General features: G+C 35.0%; 3 protein-coding genes across 4 annotated transcripts; 1 reads left to right on the top strand and 2 right to left on the bottom strand.

Moving 5' to 3' along the window:
* Positions 1-45: 45 nt before the first annotated feature.
* LOC132700905 (structural maintenance of chromosomes protein 2) lies at positions 46-8,986 on the top strand. Of its 2 annotated transcripts, XM_060668498.1 has the most exons (17): positions 46-173; positions 277-513; positions 569-880; positions 929-1,039; positions 1,103-1,381; positions 1,430-1,621; positions 1,675-1,844; positions 2,944-3,097; positions 3,162-3,566; positions 3,980-4,243; positions 4,579-4,780; positions 4,843-5,180; positions 5,615-5,809; positions 5,868-6,050; positions 6,103-6,318; positions 8,447-8,656; positions 8,711-8,986. In XM_060668498.1, exons 2-17 carry the CDS (start codon positions 346-348, stop codon positions 8,825-8,827), a joined length of 3,516 nt encoding a protein of 1,171 aa, XP_060524481.1. In that variant the 5' UTR covers positions 46-173; positions 277-345; the 3' UTR covers positions 8,828-8,986. The 2 variants fall into 2 exon arrangements, with proteins under 2 accessions (XP_060524481.1, XP_060524474.1); XM_060668491.1 differs by lacking the exon at positions 46-173 and having other exon boundaries at positions 184-513.
* Positions 8,987-16,692: 7,706 nt separating this feature from the next.
* Positions 16,693-18,103, bottom strand: LOC132700916 (uncharacterized). The gene is made up of 4 exons (XM_060668509.1): positions 17,827-18,103; positions 17,350-17,763; positions 17,113-17,300; positions 16,693-17,058 (listed from the first exon to the last, which is right to left on the bottom strand). The coding sequence occupies exons 1-4, from the start codon at positions 17,965-17,967 to the stop codon at positions 16,743-16,745; spliced, it is 1,059 nt and encodes a 352-aa protein (XP_060524492.1). The 5' UTR covers positions 17,968-18,103; the 3' UTR covers positions 16,693-16,742.
* Positions 18,104-18,334: 231 nt separating this feature from the next.
* On the bottom strand, positions 18,335-19,620 carry LOC132699126 (charged multivesicular body protein 4c). The gene is made up of 4 exons (XM_060665649.1): positions 19,323-19,620; positions 19,095-19,272; positions 18,783-19,039; positions 18,335-18,730 (listed from the first exon to the last, which is right to left on the bottom strand). Exons 1-4 carry the CDS (start codon positions 19,498-19,500, stop codon positions 18,678-18,680), a joined length of 666 nt encoding a protein of 221 aa, XP_060521632.1. The 5' UTR covers positions 19,501-19,620; the 3' UTR covers positions 18,335-18,677.
* Between the last annotated feature and the right edge of the window lie 817 nt (positions 19,621-20,437).

Raw genomic sequence — 20,437 nt, 5'->3', positions numbered from 1 at the left:
AACCAAATAATTTTTTTCGGATTCTGTGCGTCAATGAAGTATTAAAAAAAAATTGTGCTGGGCGCATGATCTTAGTTATGTTGCCCAGAACGTTGAGTATTTCCAACCGAAACTTATATTGGTAGCTTTTAGAATTTGAAATTCGAGGCCGTTACAGTTATAAAAAATTAAAGGTTAGTTAATTTCATCTAATGTTTTTTAGTATTTTTATTTGGATCGGATTCTGCTAATTTTCGGTTAGTTTTGGACACTTAGTAAATTGCAGTTATTTTGTAGAGCGTGTAAATAGAAAAGTCAATAAACAGAAGCCCCAAGTTTAAATTAATTCTATTTCCCTACAATAACATGTATATAAAGTCGATTGTGATGGAAGGATTTAAATCCTATGGCGAAAGGACAGAAATTACCGGGTTCGATCCGATGTTTAATGCTATTACCGGATTGAATGGTAGTGGAAAATCAAATATCTTGGACGCGATTTGCTTCATATTGGGCATTACAAATCTAAGTCATGTAAATTAATTCTTAATGATCCTATATAATGCAACCTAAACTGCATATTTTTCAGGTTAGAGCAAATAGTCTACAAGACTTAATTTACAAAAGTGGTCACGCTGGCATTAACAAAGCCACCGTGACTATTACATTTGATAATAGCAACCCTACCCAATGCCCCGTAGGTTTCGAAGGTGTTCAGGAAATTATTGTTACGAGGCAAATTGCTCTTGGTGGCAAAAATAAATATTTGATTAATGGCACAAATGTTCCTAACAAGAAAGTATCCGATTTATTCTGTTCAGTTCAATTAAATGTAAATAACCCTCACTTTTTAATTATGCAAGGGAAAATTACCAAAGTATTGAATATGAAACCTCCAGAGGTAAGAAAATATATTTGTGATATATTTTTTGAAAAAAATGTTTTATAGATATTGTCTATGGTTGAGGAAGCGGCGGGAACGCGAATTTATGAAACAAAGAGACATGCAACTCAAAAATTAATAGAAAAAAAAGATTCCAAACTGCTTGAATTTCGTACTGTGAGTAGTCCAGATGGGTTATTGAAACAATATTTCTTATTATTATTATCTATTGCGTTTTAGGTTATCAAAGAAGAACTATCTCCAAAACTGGAGAAACTGAGGGCAGAACGAGAGCAGTATTTAGAGTACCAGCGGACTGAAAGGGAACTAGAGCACATGATGGGTTTATATCAAGTTTGGCAGTATTTTGAAGTAAAACGCAAACTTCTCAATGCCCAAAAGGCTTTAGAGGGCAGTGAGAATGAAGAAATTGTCCTTAAAGAAGAAATCAATAAGAACCTGGAGGTGGTCAAATCTTTGGATTTTGAAATTGAGGAGATTACTAAAAGCAATGAATCAGTAAGTGTGGGGTTTTCCTACTTGCTTTAGGTAAATGGTGTTTATTAGGAATCAGATAACGAGCTGAAAATAGTTGAAGTGCAGCTAAAAGAAGAAGAAAGGAATGAAGCAAAAGTTGATGCTTCTTCAAAATCAATTAAAGATAACATAATGACCGAGGAAAAAAAAAAGAAGCAGCTGGAGAAAAACTTGACTAACAATGAAAAGGCACTAAAACTGAAGGAAGGGGAGTTGAGCCAAGTGAGAGAATATGTATAACATATTGGAGACCATTTATGAATTTTAAATTTTAGGTTCAAGACTTGTTTGAGAATTTAAAAGAGAATGATAGAAAGGATCGTGAGGCCTTTGCCTTGTCTGAGAAGAAATATGAAGCCTTGTGTGCCGGAATGGAAGTGAATGATGAAGGTGAGGCAGAAACATTGGCAGAACAATTAATCAAAGCGAGAGAAGATGCTTCTAGGTGAGAGAAAATGCATATTTTTTAAATCCCTACTAAAACGGGTTGCTTTTTTGAATAATCAAAGTTTTGTCAAAATGGATGTACCACAAGTACCAATTATAGGGCCTTCTTTTATTTAAATTCTACATCAGTGAATTGGAAAATTGAGACATAGGAGGAAGGGTAATTTCTCCTGTGGACAACAATGTTCTTGGCTTTGATAAGACATCTAGGAAGGATGCAGATGTTAAAATGAAAAAGTTTTTAGATTTTTAAATTATCCCTTAATATAAATAAGTCTTTTAAGAAATACTAATTGATACTGGTAGTGGTACTAATTAAAGAAGGAAATGTATTTGACAGTGAAGTTTTACAAAAACCTGAAATTTATTGCTCTATAAAATCCATACATACATCCATCCATACATCCATATATCTTCCTGGTGATGCAGGGGATGTGAAAATTGCAAAATTTTCTGAAAAATTAAATGGAATAATATCACTTTTCTTTCACTCAATATATTATTCCTAGCCTAAAATATGGAGCAAAGAAGTTTTGTTTTCATAAAATTTTTGAAAAATGCTATTAGACCGTATTTGTTATTCTTCTTTAGTCTTTATTCAAGATTTAGATATATAAATATTGCCGGGCATAACAATGAATATAGACAGAATATGCGTAGTGGAAAAACAAATGATTAAAATCAACTTTTTAGTATATATAAAAGACAAATAAATAAATAAAAAATACCAATGAAATTTTTGCTCTGTGTTATCGGGCGTTTTTGTTGTGCTATAAATATTTAAACTTATATGTTTATTTCTTTATAAATTTTATTTTGCGAGAATAGTATATTATGCAACAAGTGCGGTAAACGGCATTTGACTAACTATAATTCATTATAAAAAATGGAACGAAACCGTAAGAACTATGTTTGCATTGTTTTTGTTGCTGACATCTATGGTTAATGATTTTGTTTGTCGATTTTTAAGAATGTTTTCAAATATCAGCAATTCTAATGGCGTTTTTATTTCATCGTAAACGTAATTAGAATATCCCCGCAACTGTGTTTTGATTGAAAACGAATTACCAAAAAAATGTCGAATGTTTGTTGGTTAGGGCGAGCACTGAAAGCAAACAGGCCGCAATGCAGCTGAACTTTTGTCAGAACCGGCTGAGAGACAAAGAGAAAGAGGCAGGGGGCACTTCGTCTGACCACCATAGGGACGAGGTCAATTTAAAAAGGGTTGAGCAGGAAATAACCAACTTGGAGGTACTCATTCGCCTCGCTTCTCCGCCACTCTTCCAAATACTGATCCGACCGATGTTATTTTCAGTCGGCGCTTTCCAAAATCGGCTTCTCGGAAGAGCATATGGCGCAGCTGCAAGAAAAGAGGCGGGTTCTCGGTCAGGAGGTGCGCGGTTTGCGCGACAGCGTCGACAACTTCGATGCGCAACGGCCCTACGCGTCATTCAAGTACCGCGATCCCGAGACTAACTTCGACCGGGCCTGCGTTAAGGGTGTGGTAGGACGGTTAATCACCTGTAAGGACATCATGTACGCTACCGCTTTGGAAACGGCCGCTGGAGGTAGGCTTTACAACGTCATCATAGACACGGAGGTGACCGGGAAAAAACTACTGCAGAGGGGAGACCTGCAGACTAGAACGACCTTCATACCGCTGAACAAGGTCACCTCGCACAAAATGGACCCTGGCACGATCCGTCTGGCCCAGAACTTAGTGAGTGACAACGAAAAAAAATCCAATGTTCCAATTAATTAATTGATTATTAATATTTAATTAATACATCAATGTAAAATTATTTAGTATTATGTTTCTTGAAAGCAACAATTAGTTTTAGTTCCTCATACCTCAGGTGTCTTATTTTACCCCTTATTACGATTTTAATACGATTTTAGTACGATTTTAATTTTTAATTTACATTTATTACCTACTTACCCTTATCAACAGAAGTTTTTTTTAACTTATTAGGGGTGGCGGTGTTCTTTCAAGAAAGCAGTTGTTTTCAATTTCATAAACCTTAAGTTTATTAATTAATTAAAAAATTAATGAATAATTTAAATAATGAATTTGCTAATTAATATGTAATTAGTAATAATTTTTGTATATAAACGTCGGCCGAATTCGTTCAGGTGGGCAAAGAAAATTGCCAACCGGCACTGCAGCTGATAAACTATGACCAGCAACTGGAGCCCGCGATGAACCTCGTCTTCGGTAATGTGTTCGTGTGCAAAAACCTCGATGTCGCTAAGCAGGTGGCGTTCCACAAACATATCATGAGGCGGTGCGTGACTCTGGACGGAGACTCAGTAGATCCTTCCGGTACGCTCAGTGGCGGCGCCAGGCAAAAGGGCGAGCCAATGCTCAAGCAGTTGCAGAACGTTCTGGAATATGAAGTGAGCTTTCTATAGCTGTTTTATTTGGTGTAGTTAAAATAGCCAGAAGTGGTAGCGCTGGAAGCTTAATTTTTGATTTAAAATGTCGCAAAAATTATATCAAATTAATGACGACACCAAGTTCACTCTACTAATTTAGCTAGTTTTATTGGTCGGTTTTTTTTGTTGGTCTCGCATTTGAAATTAGACGTAACTCGAAATTAATGGTGCTATAATTTTTTTACACGAGTTTTTAACCGATTCTAACAAAAGAAAAAATAATGTCCACGACAATCAGTTTATACTATTATTCATACCCCGTATCATTGTTTGAACTACCGCTGTTTGCATTTAAGAATCAACTGAAACTTAAAGAAAGTGAACTGCGCACGATAGAGAACAAAATCAGACAACTGACCGGTGTCCAAGAGCAGTACAATGGTATCAAACAGAAGCTCGAGTTGTCCAGACACGAGCATAACCTAATCAAGCAGCGGTTACTAAACACGAGTTTCCATAGGAGTCAGGAAGAGGTGGCTGGTTTGAAAGCGCAAATAGGTGGGTTGACCGGCTTATAGGCAACCTTGGAATTGACGTAATGGTGAAAAAAAATTCCGCAGATGAACTCCAGGCACGAGTCCAATCCTCTAAAGCGATTGAACAACGTTGCGTCCAGAAAGCGAGAGATCTCGAGGTTAAAATGAAAGACTCTACGGGCTACAGGGAGAAAAAGCTTAAAGAGGCAGAAGCGGAAATGAAGCAGCTCAAGCGACAGGCTGACAAGAGCAAGGAGGAGTGGCGTCAACGCGAACAGGAATACGAGACATTGACCTTGGAAATCGCAGAGCTGAAGAAGAGCATCGAAAACGTCAGGCAAGACCTGCTTGCCTCAGAGGCGGTCCTTGAAAAGCTCCAGGAAGAGTTTGAGGAAGTGACTGCCAGGTCTAAGGAGGTCAAGGTGCGTTTGTTTTTTATTTTCTTCATTTTCATTTTCATTTCACCCTTAAATATTTCATTTGAACATTATATTACATTAATGTTCTAGTTTTTATGGAATTTAATTTTTTATGGTTCTTTTGTTTAAACTTATTACAACTCTAGCGAATTTATTATAGCAATTGTAATTAGTTAATGTCTTAGTTTTTTATTTTTATTTTTTTTTATATTTACTTTAAATTTTAATTAAAATTAAATTAATTGAAATGTGTCTGCAATCATTATCATTTGTTTTTTATATTTCTCACACTTTTTAAAATTTAACCTGCCAGATATTCTCCATTTTTTACATGAGTCTTTTCACATTTTTTGTGTCATAATACTTCTTTTTTCTTGGTATAATTTTTCAACTGGAAAATGTTGACAAGATTGTACGCCTGAATCGTCCTCTTATAGGACAAGGTCAAGGCACTACAAACGGAGGTCAGCAAATTGAAAGCCTCCATTACCGCGAGGAACAGTGAGGCCCAGCAAAAAGTGAAAAAGAGGGACCGCCTATTAGCCAGGAACAACGAGATTGAGCTGGCGATCAAAAAGCATAAGCACAAAATTAATGAACTCAAGAACTCATACCAAAGCACCAAACACAAGGTAAACAGCAGTCGGCGTGAGAAGGCGTCCTTGACTTGCCCACTCCTCTCCCTTTCAGGAACAGGAATATTCGAAGAGAATCGCCAAATATGCGAACTACATGGAGAAGGGCGAGGCATTGTCATCCCAGGAGGGCCACGACCTGGAACGCCGCATTAAGGTAGCGCAGGAAAAAAAACACAAGCTGGGCAGGGTCGTCAATGCACAGGCGCAGACGATGTTCGAGGAAGAATTGAAAGCGGTAAGCGCGATGCGCTTCGGTGAGGTGGCAGAGGTTGACCTATATGTTGCAGTTCAACGAAATGGTGAAGAAACAGGGCATTGTCGAAGTGGATAAGCAGAAGCTGATTAAGATGATCAGCGAGCTCGATCAGAAGAAGAAGAATGCGCTAGAGCTAGCGCACGAACAGGTGTCGAAGGATTTCGGCTCGATTTTCGCTACCTTGCTGCCCGGCGCCAACGCGAAGCTCGTCGCGCCATTCGGCAAAAATATCCTGCAAGGTCTAGAGGTATGTCCCACACAGTAAAGTTAGGTGTGATGTACATTATATCAATGTTGTCGATATATATCTATTTAATATACAGTAGACATACAATACATTTAAAAAGAGCATTCAGTGTATATGACGTTTATCTCGGGCTAAGAAGTACCATGTACCAGATGGTCAATTATAATGCCATCAACGCTGCCCTAAGCAAATTAATTATGATGGCTTCTATCGCCGCTAGAAGGCGTTTTGCGACGTTACAACAAAGAAATTTTTTTTCTCAAAAAAATTAAATGCAACAATATCACGTTTATTGCAACAAGCCACACTAGTGAGAACCGCATTTTGATATCTCTTTAATAACCTATAATATCAGTTAAAGAAATGAAAACAAAATAATGTTGCCATTTTCGGGAATACCTATTTTCAGGATACCTGCGCGTTATTAAATGCTAACATAGTTCTTTTAGGAAGAGTAAAAAAAAATAATATTCTTAAAAATATTATAATTTTTGAAAATTCTAGGTACACCTCTACTGCTTTAATTCCACTCGACCCTTATTCTGCAAAAGAAAAAAAAAACATACTTGGTTATTAAGGTTAAAAATAAATGAAATGAAGTCCTGAATGGAATACAAAAATGAAGCAAAGTACTAGTCCACAAATAATTATTTTATTTTTATGATTTCGTCATGTGCCAGTTTTGACGTTTTTCTCTTCACTGCTTCTGAAAAACAAAGCTGTTTCTATTACAAAAAAACTAACAGAAAGACATTATAATATCGCCAAAGCAATTGTTACAATAACTCTTAATAAATAACTATTTTTCTGTAACAATAATATCATAATTTACAGTATTCGCTTCACATTTACCAGAACTTTTAATGAAATATGTTTATCCACTACATGGTATAAAGCAACCATAAATAATTCCATCCATATAATTAAAGATAAAATTAATGGATCTTTATAACGGCGAGAATTAAGATTACTCATTCTGTGTTACCAAATAATTTACCGTGAATAAACTTAATAATCTACCAAAACACATTAAAAAGCTTCATAAAATGGCAAGGAGTTCTGTTTGGTCCCTTGGTTCTTCGTTCTGAAAATTGTTTATAATATGTTGATGTCTGCATAAAGATGTAGATGGAATATTAAAATGTTAATATTGTGTAGTTATGTTTATCCATAAGATATACCCAATTAGATAATATATATGTCAGAGATCGAAAAAATAAAAATAGAAATATGGAAGAGTATAGACCACCTAATGATAAGGGCGCTTACATATTGTCATATAATATCATATTTATATTTCATGTATTCACAAAGTCCTGTGTAGGGTATTTGTAGTATTTGCTAACGAAGGCACTAAAAGCATGAGACTGCGGGAATTACAAAATTTGCTTTTGTTTACCATTCATGAGGACACTTATACTTAATATAATTTTAACTTCTGCGTAGTCGACATAAGTTAGAAAAGGAAAAGAAATTATCAACAGATTGGTCAGTTTTTAAGAAAGTTTTTTGTTCATGCCTTGGAATATTTTGCGGGAGCTGTAAATAATATTGATACCAAATAATTAGCACTATGTCTTAAAAAGTCCATTTTTATATATTATTTGACACCAGTGTCCTATAATATGTAATAATCACCAGTGCGCCTAAATTTGTTGATATTTTCTTTAACATATTTCAAAAGTATATAATTAAATTAAATGCTACGGAAACATCCCTACGATCAGAATTCTATTGACGTCGAAGATGTCATATCATATTTCCCACGGTGAACGGGAGACATTTATGTAATTCTCCTAACTACCAAAACCAACTCTTTGTTAGAGTTGTTGGCTGTTCCGACGAGTTCCAGCAAAATGTTGATTCCTTTTTGTTATTACTATAAAAATTCTCTCCACACTTTTAAGGTCTTTGATATTTTACCTTAACGGAAAACGGGGGTATCAAACACTCCCACAAGTCAACTCTCTAAAAAAATTATTATATTAAAGTAATACTAATAATTTTTATGTGTTTCACTTATGGGTGAGAAACCAGGTTTCATTATTAAAACTCGATAGTTCTGACATTGTCGTCAAGTCTTATTTTCATAGCCAACTAGTTCGGGATGCAAAGTGGGACGTTTCAGATAAAAGTGTCGTTGGGTAACGTGTGGAAGGACAGTTTGACAGAGCTGAGCGGTGGTCAAAGGTCGCTCGCTGCGTTGTCGCTTGTTCTGGCAATGTTGTTGTTCAAGCCGGCGCCACTGTACATATTGGACGAGGTGGACGCCGCTTTGGACCTCTCCCACACGCAGAACATAGGCAGTATGCTAAGATCTCATTTTAAGAAGTCTCAGGTATTCATATATTTAGGTTTCGGTAAGGAAGGGATAAAGGGAGAGGTGTATCAGTTTGTCATAGTGTCGCTGAAGGACGGTATGTTTAACAACGCGAACGTGCTCTTCAGGACGAAATTCGTGGACGGCGTATCCACAGTTCAACGGACAGAGAATACCAGGAAAGGTTAGGTATTAAATTTTTTTGGAATGTATATAATTTTTAATAAAGCGTGTTTATATTTACCAATCCGTCTTTGGAGCCTTGTTTTTTTTAAATTCTTTACCCGATGCAAGCAAATGAAAAAATAAAAAAAACGGATTTAAATAAAGCGTAAAGTCATCATTGCGTATTAGGTAGGTAACTTGTAAACGGTAAGTGTTTGAAACAGGAATTTTAGGTTAGTTTTGGATAGCATCAGTCATAATCTGTAAGATTTTTCGGGCTGTTAGCCCGTGGTCCATTGGTTTTGCTACCAAAGCTTTCAGCTGCTACTGCGACAGCCATCTTCAGTGGAACGTAGATTGTAGCGCGACAACTGTATCGGTACCGTTGCCGGTTGTCGAAGTCGTACCTGTTGCGAACCGTTCGGACGGACGGCGGACTAAACCGTCGTTTGAGCGTCCGGGCCCCTCTCCGTGTTGTTTGTGCTTTTTGCAGGACGTTATGCCATATTTTGTTTACTTATAACCCCTCTTCACGTTTGTTGAAATTGTTTTTATGTTTGTGTATTTCAATTGCTTCTCGATGTAGTCTTGCGTGGTAATGTTTCTCTGTAGACAGAACTTCGATGTTGTTGAATTTGAAGTTGTGATTGCCATTAGTAAACACGTGTTCTGCCATCGCCGATTTTTCTATTTATCCCAAGCGACAGGATATTTTGTGTTAAGTCAAGCGCGTAGATATGATGCGTTTTGTTGTTCCAATATACACGTGTCCGCATGAACATGGGATTCTGTATACCCCGGCCGAAGACAGCGGTTTTCGGGGATCTTTGGACGATCTTAAGTATTGTTGTATTTGTCCGGTGGGTTTAAAAAAAAAGTAATATAAATAAAGTAAATATTTTGCACTTCTATATTTAAATTGCACGCCAAAGCAAGAACGTTATCTGTTTTTGCAATGATGTATGTTTTGTGGTTAAAGTGAAATGCGCTTTTCCACAAACAGTGCTAATAATAGACATTTAAAAAAAAATAATTTGTGAGTATGGCTTAATATATGTTCATTTTTTTTTGTAATATTTTACTATTTAAATTCGTATATGTCTACTGTTTAAGATACCTAGCCTTACACGAGTTATCTCACTAGCGAAGATCCAAGAATGCTGACCCAGCAGAGTCCTATTTCTACATATAAAAACGTAGTTTAACGGTGTCGACGCAGAGTTCTGTCTAGACATCTTATTGTAACAGACCTTTTTAAAACGGTTGTAAATTTAAATAAAGTTTTTAAAAAAGGCAACGGTCGTCCCGAGTAGTTAATTGGCGTAGTCGTAGTAGGATTTCCAGAAATTGACTAGCGCACCGTGTCGCGACGTCGATTTTTCGTATCATCGATTAATTGGAAATCGGACCTATTGGTGATTAGTGTTTGGCAGAGTGGATTTCTGAAAATTGAAAACCCCAGTTTATCGAAGACCTGTACGGAACACGATCATCGGAAATAAGAAATCATATCGTCTAGTTTCGCAAGGACAAGAATTTTGTGAAGACCAATATCGCCGATTGAAGTCTTGTTCTTATAGAAGGGATGACCAGAACCGCCCCCTACCTAGTACTGTAAGTTGCAATTATTTGTTAATGTCTGAACTTGATGAAATAATTGATAATATTGAAACGTTAGCTATCGATTTAAGTAATAATGCACCTTCAACCAGCTCAGGTCAGAAAAATTATTTCGCAACAAATTTGGAAACTATTTTTGATAAACATAATTTAGAATCAGACAGTCAATTTAGTTAATCTCTTATAAGTATGGTTACTTTTAAATCTGAATATCTCAACTGCGTCCCAGAATTCGATGGGAACCCAAACGATTTATCTAGATACCTAACTATTTGTCAAACTTTTATTGATAAATTTTATAATGTTAGAGAACCTAACTCTTTCGAAAATATTTACTTGTTGAATTGTCTAATTAGTAAATTGAAAGGAAATGCAAAAGTCGTGATCAATCTTCAAACATCCAGTACTTGGAATGATTTAAAAAATATTTTGTATAGAAATTTCGCGGACCAAAGAGACGACTCATGTCTTAACAGAGATTTAGTGATGCTCCGCCAACAGCCAAATGAAAAACCGACTCAATTTTACGATCGAGTTTTGCATATCCTAAATTTGATTTGTTCATTTATTGATACGCATGAAACGACTAATGAAGCAAAACAAGTAAAACGTAAACTCTATAACGACCTTGCTTTGAAAACATTTTTGTCCGGCTTAAAAGAACCTGTTAGTACAACCATTAGATGTATGCAACCTGATAGCCTGTCGAAAGCCTTAACATTTGTAATGCGAGAAAGTAACGCGCAATATTTTCAAAATATGACCAAAGTAGTTCAAAATCAGCCACCTCAGAATTTAAAACATAATAACCAGCATGTCCAAAATTTTCTTTCCAAAGAAAATATGCAATTTAATGGGCATAACCCATTTTAGACATCAGCAACAAGCATTTCCCACCGGTCCAATTGATATTAGGCCAGTTTATAGACCCCCGCAAAAATACTATACAAATTCACAAGTTTTTGGCAGACCCCAGAATGTCTTTAGACCCAACCAAATTAAAAATCTACCTCCACCTATGCCTATGTCTGTGTCTACACGCAACAGTGGCAGACCAAATTTCAATAACCAAAATAATTTTAAAAATAATCCCATTTCAAGCACATCTCAAAAACCGCAAAAAATGTAAGTCGAGGAGATGTACAACACGGAACTCGATCAATTCGATCAATCTAATCAATTTGATCAATGTTATTATGACCCATATTACCCTGACTATTATTCATATTGTAACAGTCATTATCAGCAAAATAATCCAGAGTATTTTGTACCTTTGGAACAACCCACAATTCAGTCTGGTAAGTTGCACACTGAATGTTTTCAGTCGGTACAAACTACGTCATTATCTGAAAATGATAACGAGTTAAGTGCAAATGTAAATTTTACGGAAGCTCCGCAATTAGACAAGAAAACCTGATTTAGCACAGAAATTCTATCCAAGTTGCATTCGCTATGACCCATTTATTGTTTCTACATGTTACCAAAAATCCGCCCACAAATATAGTTCTTTGTTACCTCCATCAAAAATATTTAATTTACCAAACCCAATGAAATTAAAATTTTATCTCTTCAATTTTCATAATTATTTCAACGGTTTGATCGGAACCGATAATTTAAAATTACTGCAAGCCAGTCTAAACTTTGAAAAATCTTATCTGATCACTCCATATACAGAAATAAAATTATCTTTTCACCAAACAAGACAAAACAATTTAAATTTTATAACTATTGCCCCTCGCTGTGAACAAATTATTAATATAAAAACTACAATTAAGATTGGAGAAGTAATTATTCCACACCAAAAAATTAATAACTGTGAGATTCCTGAATGCTTGACTATAGCGCGAAATCGAAAGGCCCTTACCTCCATTTTAAATAATACGAGCGATCCCGTTACTTTAGATTTTTCTGAACAATCATAGTTGAAAAATTTTGCAAAAAAGAAATTCAAAATATTAATTTAAATCATTTCGATGATAGCCCCCAAAAAATTGATGTGTCGTAAATAAGATCTAATCACTTAAATGCAGAAGGAAAATCTGAAATTTTTAACTCTGTTCTAAATTTTCCGATATTTTTTATCAAGAAGGAACGCCTCTTACTTTCACCAGCAAAATCAAACACCACATTCGCGCAACCGATGAGGTGCCGGTTTATACAAAAACCTACCGTTACCCCTTCATTCATAAAAAGGAAGTAGAATCGCAAATAAATAAGATGTCTCAAAATATAATTCGACCTATTAACTCGCCATGGTCATCTCCTATATGGGTGGTACCCAAAAAGATCGATGCTTCTGGCAAACAGAAGTGGAGGGTAGTCATCGATTATAGGAAATTAAACGAAAAAAGTTTGAATGATAAATACTTTCTCCCCAACATTACGGACTTACTAGACAAACTTGGAAAATGCCAGTATTTTACGACACTCGATTCGGCAAGTGGTTTTCACCAAATAGAGGTAAAAGAACCTGACATACCAAAAACTGCCTTCAGCACAGAAAACGGTCACTATGAGTTCTTACGCATGCCGTTTGGACTAAAAAATAGCCCCGCGACATTCCAACGCGTTATGGACAATATTCTACGAGGAATAACAACCGAAAAATGTGAAGTCTATCTGGACGATATAATAATTTTCTCTAGTTCTCTTCAAGAACACATTGCTAAATTAAGCGATGTATTTACTCGTCTAAGGGAAGCCAACTTTAAAATACAGCTCGATAAGTCGGAATTTCTTAGGAAAGAGGTTGTCTCTCTCGGCAAAATCAAAAATCACCACTCTTTTTGAAAAGAAAAGACGATTTTTAGTACAGCTTTCCGCAAACAATTTCGAAAATGATGTAATTAATTTTGTCAAAGAGTTTGTAGTCCCCGAAAAGCTTTACTATCTCTATTTCGAGAACCTGCAACTTTATGAACCGTTTTGTGAAGTGATAAGAAAAACTTTTATGTATCCATCTTTTCCTTTTAAGAGATGTACCATTAAATTACTAGATGTAACAAATAAAAACGGCATTCCTGAAATAATAAAAAATTATCACGAGAGCAAAACTAATCATCGCGGTATAGACGAAACTGAAATAAAAATCAAAGCACGATATTATTGGCCAAATCTCAAAAAATCATTACAAACCTATATCAATGAATGCGAAATTTGCTAAAGAACCAAATATGAAAGGCACCCAGTAAACATCAAAATGAATATAACGCCGACCGCATCTCGTCCTTTTGAAATCATATTTTTAGATACATACGCTTTAGAACAAACTAAATTCTTAACTATATGTGATAGTTTTTCAAAATAGGCGCAAGCCTATTGTTTAAAATCTGCCGCAGCTACCGAGATAGCTGATAACTTAATAAACTTTTTCTCTCACCACGGAATACCAAAACAAATAATTGTTGATAATGGTACCGAGTTTAAAAATACAGTTATTACAGAGTTACTAAGCTTCCATAAAATAAAGATTCATTTTTGCTCGCCCCACCATCCGCAATCAAACGGCAATGTCTAGCGACTTCATTCTACTTTAGCCGAGCACATTCGATTATTAAATAGTCAAGGCTTTCAAAAGTCCCCAATATATTGTAAAATGATATATACTATATTAGCCTATAATCATTCTGTCCATTCCGTCATCAAATTAAAACCCATTGACATAATAAATTGTCATATAACTTCTGATGACCCCTTTGATCAAAAACTGGACCAGTTACTATTAAGTAATTACGTAAGTGAACATAAAGAAAAATCAAAATTACTATATTCAAAAATCAATCAAGATCTAATCGAAAATAAAACAAAAATAATTGAAAAACGAAACGAAACCCGTGAGAGTCCGGACCTGTTTCAAGCCAACCAACAGGTGTATATACGAAAACATGAACGCAAAAAACTTGGGAGATATTCTCAAAATCCACTGAAATTATATCCGCGAACCCAGAGCGACGTACGGTAGCAACAGATACGCAAGCAAAATTACATATGGACAATCTAAAAAAACCGCTTAGAAACACGTACAGTTTTGATTAAATTCCGTTAACACTAGGTTTTTCATTTCAGGCTTGTCGGCTTCACTTGTGGCCTTTATGATGAAATAACTTTAAGAAAATTGGACAACAACCCCGGAATTATGCCAGTAAAATTGGGAAATGCAGAATCAATCGAATACACTTACACTTTAATCCATTATTTTGATTTAAATCTAATAATATTGGAAATTAATAAATTATATCTAAAAAAGGAAAATGTCTCAAAAATAATATCCAGCCACCCGGGATATTACAATGATAGTCAAAATTATATTAAACTTCTAAACATTTTGGAATCTAGGATTGAAAATAAAATTATAGAAATCCTTCCGCATCAAAAAAGATCTAAGAGAGGGCTAATAAATGCACTCGGATCTGTTTTTAAGGCTATTACAGGAAATATTGACGCATCTGACTGCGAGGATTATGAACAGCTTATTAAAAACTTGCAGCGCAACCAAAATGAGTTAGCCGAAGGCATTCTAAAACCAAATTCTTTATCCCTTAACATTCTTATAAAATTTAACCAGACTTTGCAGAAAATGTCTCAATGTCTCAAAATGACAAATACTTGAGAGTCAAAGATCAATCAAATAGCTCTTATTGTTCAAAAGTCAGCCTATAGGGAGAACGCACTAATTATTAAAGATATTTTGGTACAAATGATCAACACCTATGAAGTAATTTTATCAATTTTACAAGACTTAGAAAATTCAATAATTTTATCAAAATTGAAAATTATTCACCCAAGTATAATTAAGGTTAACGACTTATTTAGAGAACTTCTTATTTTGCAAACCAAAGTTGGAAAAAACCAAATGATTATACCTGTAACGTTAGAAAACACTTTTAGTTTTGAGAAATTAATTACTATTGACTGTTTTATTTTGAATAATAAAATCAATTACCTTTTGAGAATACCAATGACTAATCCAATAATTTTCGATTACTTTCATCTCTACTCAATCCCCATAAGACACGAGAGTTGGTTTAGGGTTGTTTTACCGCGTGCAAAATATTTAATAAAAAGTGAATTGCAACATGCATACTATAATGGGCCCTGCAAGGAGGCTACTAAAGGTCTATTCGTCCGCACCCAACAAGGAATCAAGAATAACGGCAACAGCAGTCCTTGCGAAATAGCCTTGTTCAGCATAAATCCAATAATCACAAATTGCCACAAAACACAACTCAAAATCACCCAGCTAATAGTTAATCAACTAGAAAATTCCAATCAATGGATTTTAGTAGTTCCAGATGTACAGAGCGTTAAACTTAAATGCAACGCTCAGGATGAGATTCAGAATCTCCATGGGACATACCAAGTCAAAATTCCAAGAGGATGCCTCGTCAAAATTGATCATCATACAATAATTAGTGATGTCAGATCAATCAACCTTAGTACTCGGCCAATATTATTTCCTGATCTGCCAGATATTCCAACACAACAAAGCCAGATGGATTTAACTGTCAAATTAAATGAAGTTAAGTTAGGTGAACTAAACCTTTTAAGGAATGAAATTCAGTTAAATTACCCACTTCTGAAGTTCTCGGAGTTTTACAAATATCCGAGCATATGGACCCTCCTTGTATACATGGTCATAATCAGTTTGTGTCTATTTATTTGCTATAGAGATTGTTACAGCCAAGATGCACCAAATCCAGCAAGAAGTGGAAGAACCTAAAGATCCAAAATGTGTTCAACTACCCCTCTTGACGGTATAGTTGAAGCTTACGGGGGAGGAGTTATCTCACTAGCGAAGATCCAAGAATGCTGACCCAGCAGAGTCCCTATTTCTACATATAAAAACGTAGTTTAACGGTGACGAAAAAAGTTCTGTCTAGATATGTTATTGTAACAGACCATTTTAAAACGGTTGTAAATTTAAATAAAGTTTTTAAAAAAGGCAACGGTCGTCCCGAGTAGTTAATTCACGTTTTATTATTTGATAGCGAACAGTGTTTTAAAATTATTCGTGTGTTTTGTTAACTGTGGAAAAAACCCTAGGAAACAACCTGTAAAAAATACATACATATATACATATATATATATATATATATATATATATATATATATATATATATATATATATATATATATATATATATACATTTATTTGTGACGTTTTTCGGTAATAGGCGAGTGACCTTAGTTGATCTGCCTAACGTTGATAAAAAGTGGAAGTATTCTGTGTGGGAAAAACTGCATACACACGGGAAATAATAAAATAATAAATTTTATTACATTATGGAACAAATTAAATGCAATTCAATAAAAATGAAATTTATCTAAAGCTCTGCGTTAGACTCTCTTCGAATATACTGATCACAATCTTATCAACTTTCGTCTTCCAAATCGATCTGTGAGTCCCCAAAATATGTTTCAAGGGTTGTTCAAGGCGAATGACGTCTTTGTCCAGCAACCTGACCACGCTAAACAAAAGCTTGCCAAAAGACTTATCCCTCGAATAGTCTGTAGCCGCGTTGGACATAAACTCAATTGACTTGTTGAGTAAATCATATTCTGTATGGGTGGTCAATAATGTTTCAATAACAGGAATATAGTTTGGATGGAGCTTGTCACAATTAAAAATAAATTCCCTAAAACAATTTAATCAATTATTTTTCATCAGGCTAGATAACAACCCGGGATACCTAAATAAATCGGTTTTAAAATTGTTGCTCATGTGAGATATATATTGCAACAGAATTCTAGCCTGGTCAAGTTTTTGAGATTTTAATTCCTGTAACTCATTTACCAATTGCTTTTTCAAAATTGCATAATGTTTTACACCAAGCCTTGAAAATATGTTTTGAGTCTCTTCAGAATATTCCAATTTTACCTAGAGATAATATATAAAGTGTACTTGATTTTCCTAAATTATCACAAACCTTTGTCAGAAGTAAAAGATTTAAACAGACGCGCACGACCCTATCCTCAATGCCTGTATAATCCAGAAGCGACAGCCACAAATAGCGCACCTCTTCCATGTTCAGTATATCGGCAAGGGCTTTAAAAACTTTTTCTAAGACCCCACAATTTGCTTTGCTTAAATTTTGCAACACGCCATTGGGAAGGGTCCCTTTCATCACAAGATTTTCTTTTATGGCATAAACAACATCCTCAGTTGACACATTTGGTTGGGACAATAATACTTCCTCGATTGTGTTTGCCACTTGGGAATTTGAGGTTTTGCTATGTGTTTCTGTGACATTGTTATAGCCGTCTTCATCGCTCAGGCATATGTCAATACAAGTTTTATTGTTGTGGACATAAGATTTTAGGTGTGATTTTGTGTCACAATCCTAAAAAGCCTTTAATAAATTATGAGTGTTGGTAGACAGAGACTAAAAAACATGGACCATTACCAATGTAAACAAATTTTTCAAGCGCTCGTATTCTTTCAAATCACAATTTGCATTATCAGTTTTCATTTCAATAGCCAAACTTAGAAATTCCAATAAATCGATTCTGGACTCTTGACTAAACTTATGTCTCCAAATATCCATTTCAACACATTTTACTGAAACTAACGATATTCACTACTTTTTAATAATGGGAGAAATTACACCTCGTATGTATCAAAACTCAATTGTATCTTCCATTTAAATAAAAACTAATCTTTCGTTTTGAATACAGAAAACGCCTTCTACGCCTTCTTCTTTTGACATTTTTACGTCAAGTTGGAAAACTTGCTACGGACACACGCCCATTTCTAACTTCGTTCGAGAAATCGTTCATAATTTCAAAAAAACGGTTACACCAAACCCGTTTTGGCACGCAGTGCTTTAATACATACGAATTTTCATGATAATATAACCCAACATTGTTTCACAGAAAAAGCGCACAGGACTTCTGATTAAAAATTACACAACATACTGCTAAATATATTTTATTAAAATTTTAAATATTTCAATATACAAACTAAGTTTACTTTTGTTTACCAAAATTTCTAAATGAATTATCAATCAATGAAATAGAGGCATTTAGATACCTACTCCTTAAAAAGCTTTTCAATACCTAGATCTCAATAAATCCAACAAAATATGTACAGTATTTCATATTGTGGAGCTGCTTAAGCACCAGAAATCTCCAAAAATGTATTCAATTTTTTATGAGTAATAATTTGAATCCTTACAAAATTGATGTACTTAATCTGTTAAATTAGAATCTTTAAAAATCATGCGATACTGCAACTACTGGTACAGCTTTTCGCCACTTACGAAGCCCATGCTTCCAATTCTTTCATATCATCATCATCTTCAAGTTTTTCTGCAAAAAAAAAATTACGGCAACTGAAATAATGAAAACAAGGAAAACTTACTGGCTGGCTTCTTAACTTTAACCTTATCCTCCTCTTCAACATCTGTGGGTATTGCTGGTAATTTTGTGGGACCTGGAACATCAATAAGACCTTTTTCAAGTTCTTCAGTTTCCAACTCTTCCAACTCCTTGTTAAGCTCATCCTCATCTAGGTCGTCCGTAAATCCAACTGGATTACTAATTGCATTCGATATTTCATTGGCTATGTCGTGTTGTTCAGCTATATCGTCCATAATGTCATGAACATTATCTATATCCCTGTAGAAAAACATTAAAATTTAGAGATAATATCAATCACCTCTACCAAACTTACAAATTTTTATGAGCATTTTTAAGAGCGTCCGCTGCATTTTTCATTGTAGTTAACACCGCTGTATTTGTATTAGCTCCTTCTAATGCTTCCCTCTGCAATTCTATAGTGGTCAGTGTTCCATCGATTTGTTGCAAGTTTTTTTCTAATCTTTTCTTTTTTTTCAAAGCTTGTAGGGCCACTAAAATAACAAAATAACAGTTCCGCATTACTGGTAGACCTTAGCGTCACCTCTCTTGTTTTTAGAAGCGTTTTTCCTAGCTACACTCATGTACTCGTCTATTTTTTTCTCAAGAAAATCCTGTTTCTTTAGCAGCATTTCTTCAGTTTCCCTGAGTTTTTGGATGGCTTCTCCCGTCGTTGGTGCTTCATCTTTTTTGCCGCCGAACAGTTTGCCGAAGAACGACATTTTCGGACTTCTTCACTTTACTACAATATTTATTGTTAATAAAAAATAGGAATTAGTCACTCAGTCAAAAAACAGCGTAAATTCCGATGACAGATGTCACCCTGAGATTTTGGTTTGGTAAACCAAACAGTAAATTTGTTTTTTCGGTTGTGCGCTGCATGCCATCCGATGGGAGTCGGTACATCAAAGCAAAATATGTTTGCATTTAGTTGTTTCATTTGTCTCGGAGCGCGGCCGAATAGATAATTTTCATGTCCCATGGTAATTCAAGATGAACTGGGATTATGAAAGAACTTTAAGCTTCATCAAAGAATATGAAAAACGTCCAATTTTGTGAAGAAAATCAGAGAAGTTTTATTATAACAGTGTAAAGAAAGAGGACGCTTGGACGGAGTTAAGTGACAAATTTGAGGAAATTAGAATTTTGGAAAAAAAATGGATAGTTTACGAAGTTCTCGACGCAGAGAAAACGTATGATTCAAAGCAAAGGGACAGGTAAAGGTAAATATTCGTTATAATTTTTTCGGTTATAATTATTTATGTTCTTATCTGAGAATAAACTTTTTTTGAATATTTTGCAAAGTCCTTATTTTTATTTAGTCATTTTTAACTTTTACACAATTTAGAAAACATTTCTACATTTTTAACATGCTTAGAAATAGTAGAATACCGCCCTAATCTGTAGAGGACATTCTAGTGAAATTGTAAAAATGAGTATTCTCTTCCTCCTCCAGCATACTATTTAGGAACAACTGTCCGTAAAAGGATGTTGTCCAACAACGTTTCCTTTTTTTTGTGGTTTTTTTTGCAAACCCCGCTATAACAATATACGCCGCACTAGCCACTAAACGATTCATGTCCTCCATTCTGAGAATTTTATTAAAGCGCCTACGTACGTTCCGCACAGCCGGATCGATGCCTCGTTTGTTGCCTCGGC

Source organism: Cylas formicarius, unplaced genomic scaffold (genome assembly GCF_029955315.1).
Source record: "Cylas formicarius isolate icCylForm1 unplaced genomic scaffold, icCylForm1.1 PGA_scaffold_10__41_contigs__length_53128322, whole genome shotgun sequence".
Lineage (NCBI taxonomy): Eukaryota > Metazoa > Arthropoda > Insecta > Coleoptera > Brentidae > Cylas > Cylas formicarius.
Note: the sequence above shows the minus strand (reverse complement) of the source record. Positions and strands in the feature narration are given on the sequence as shown.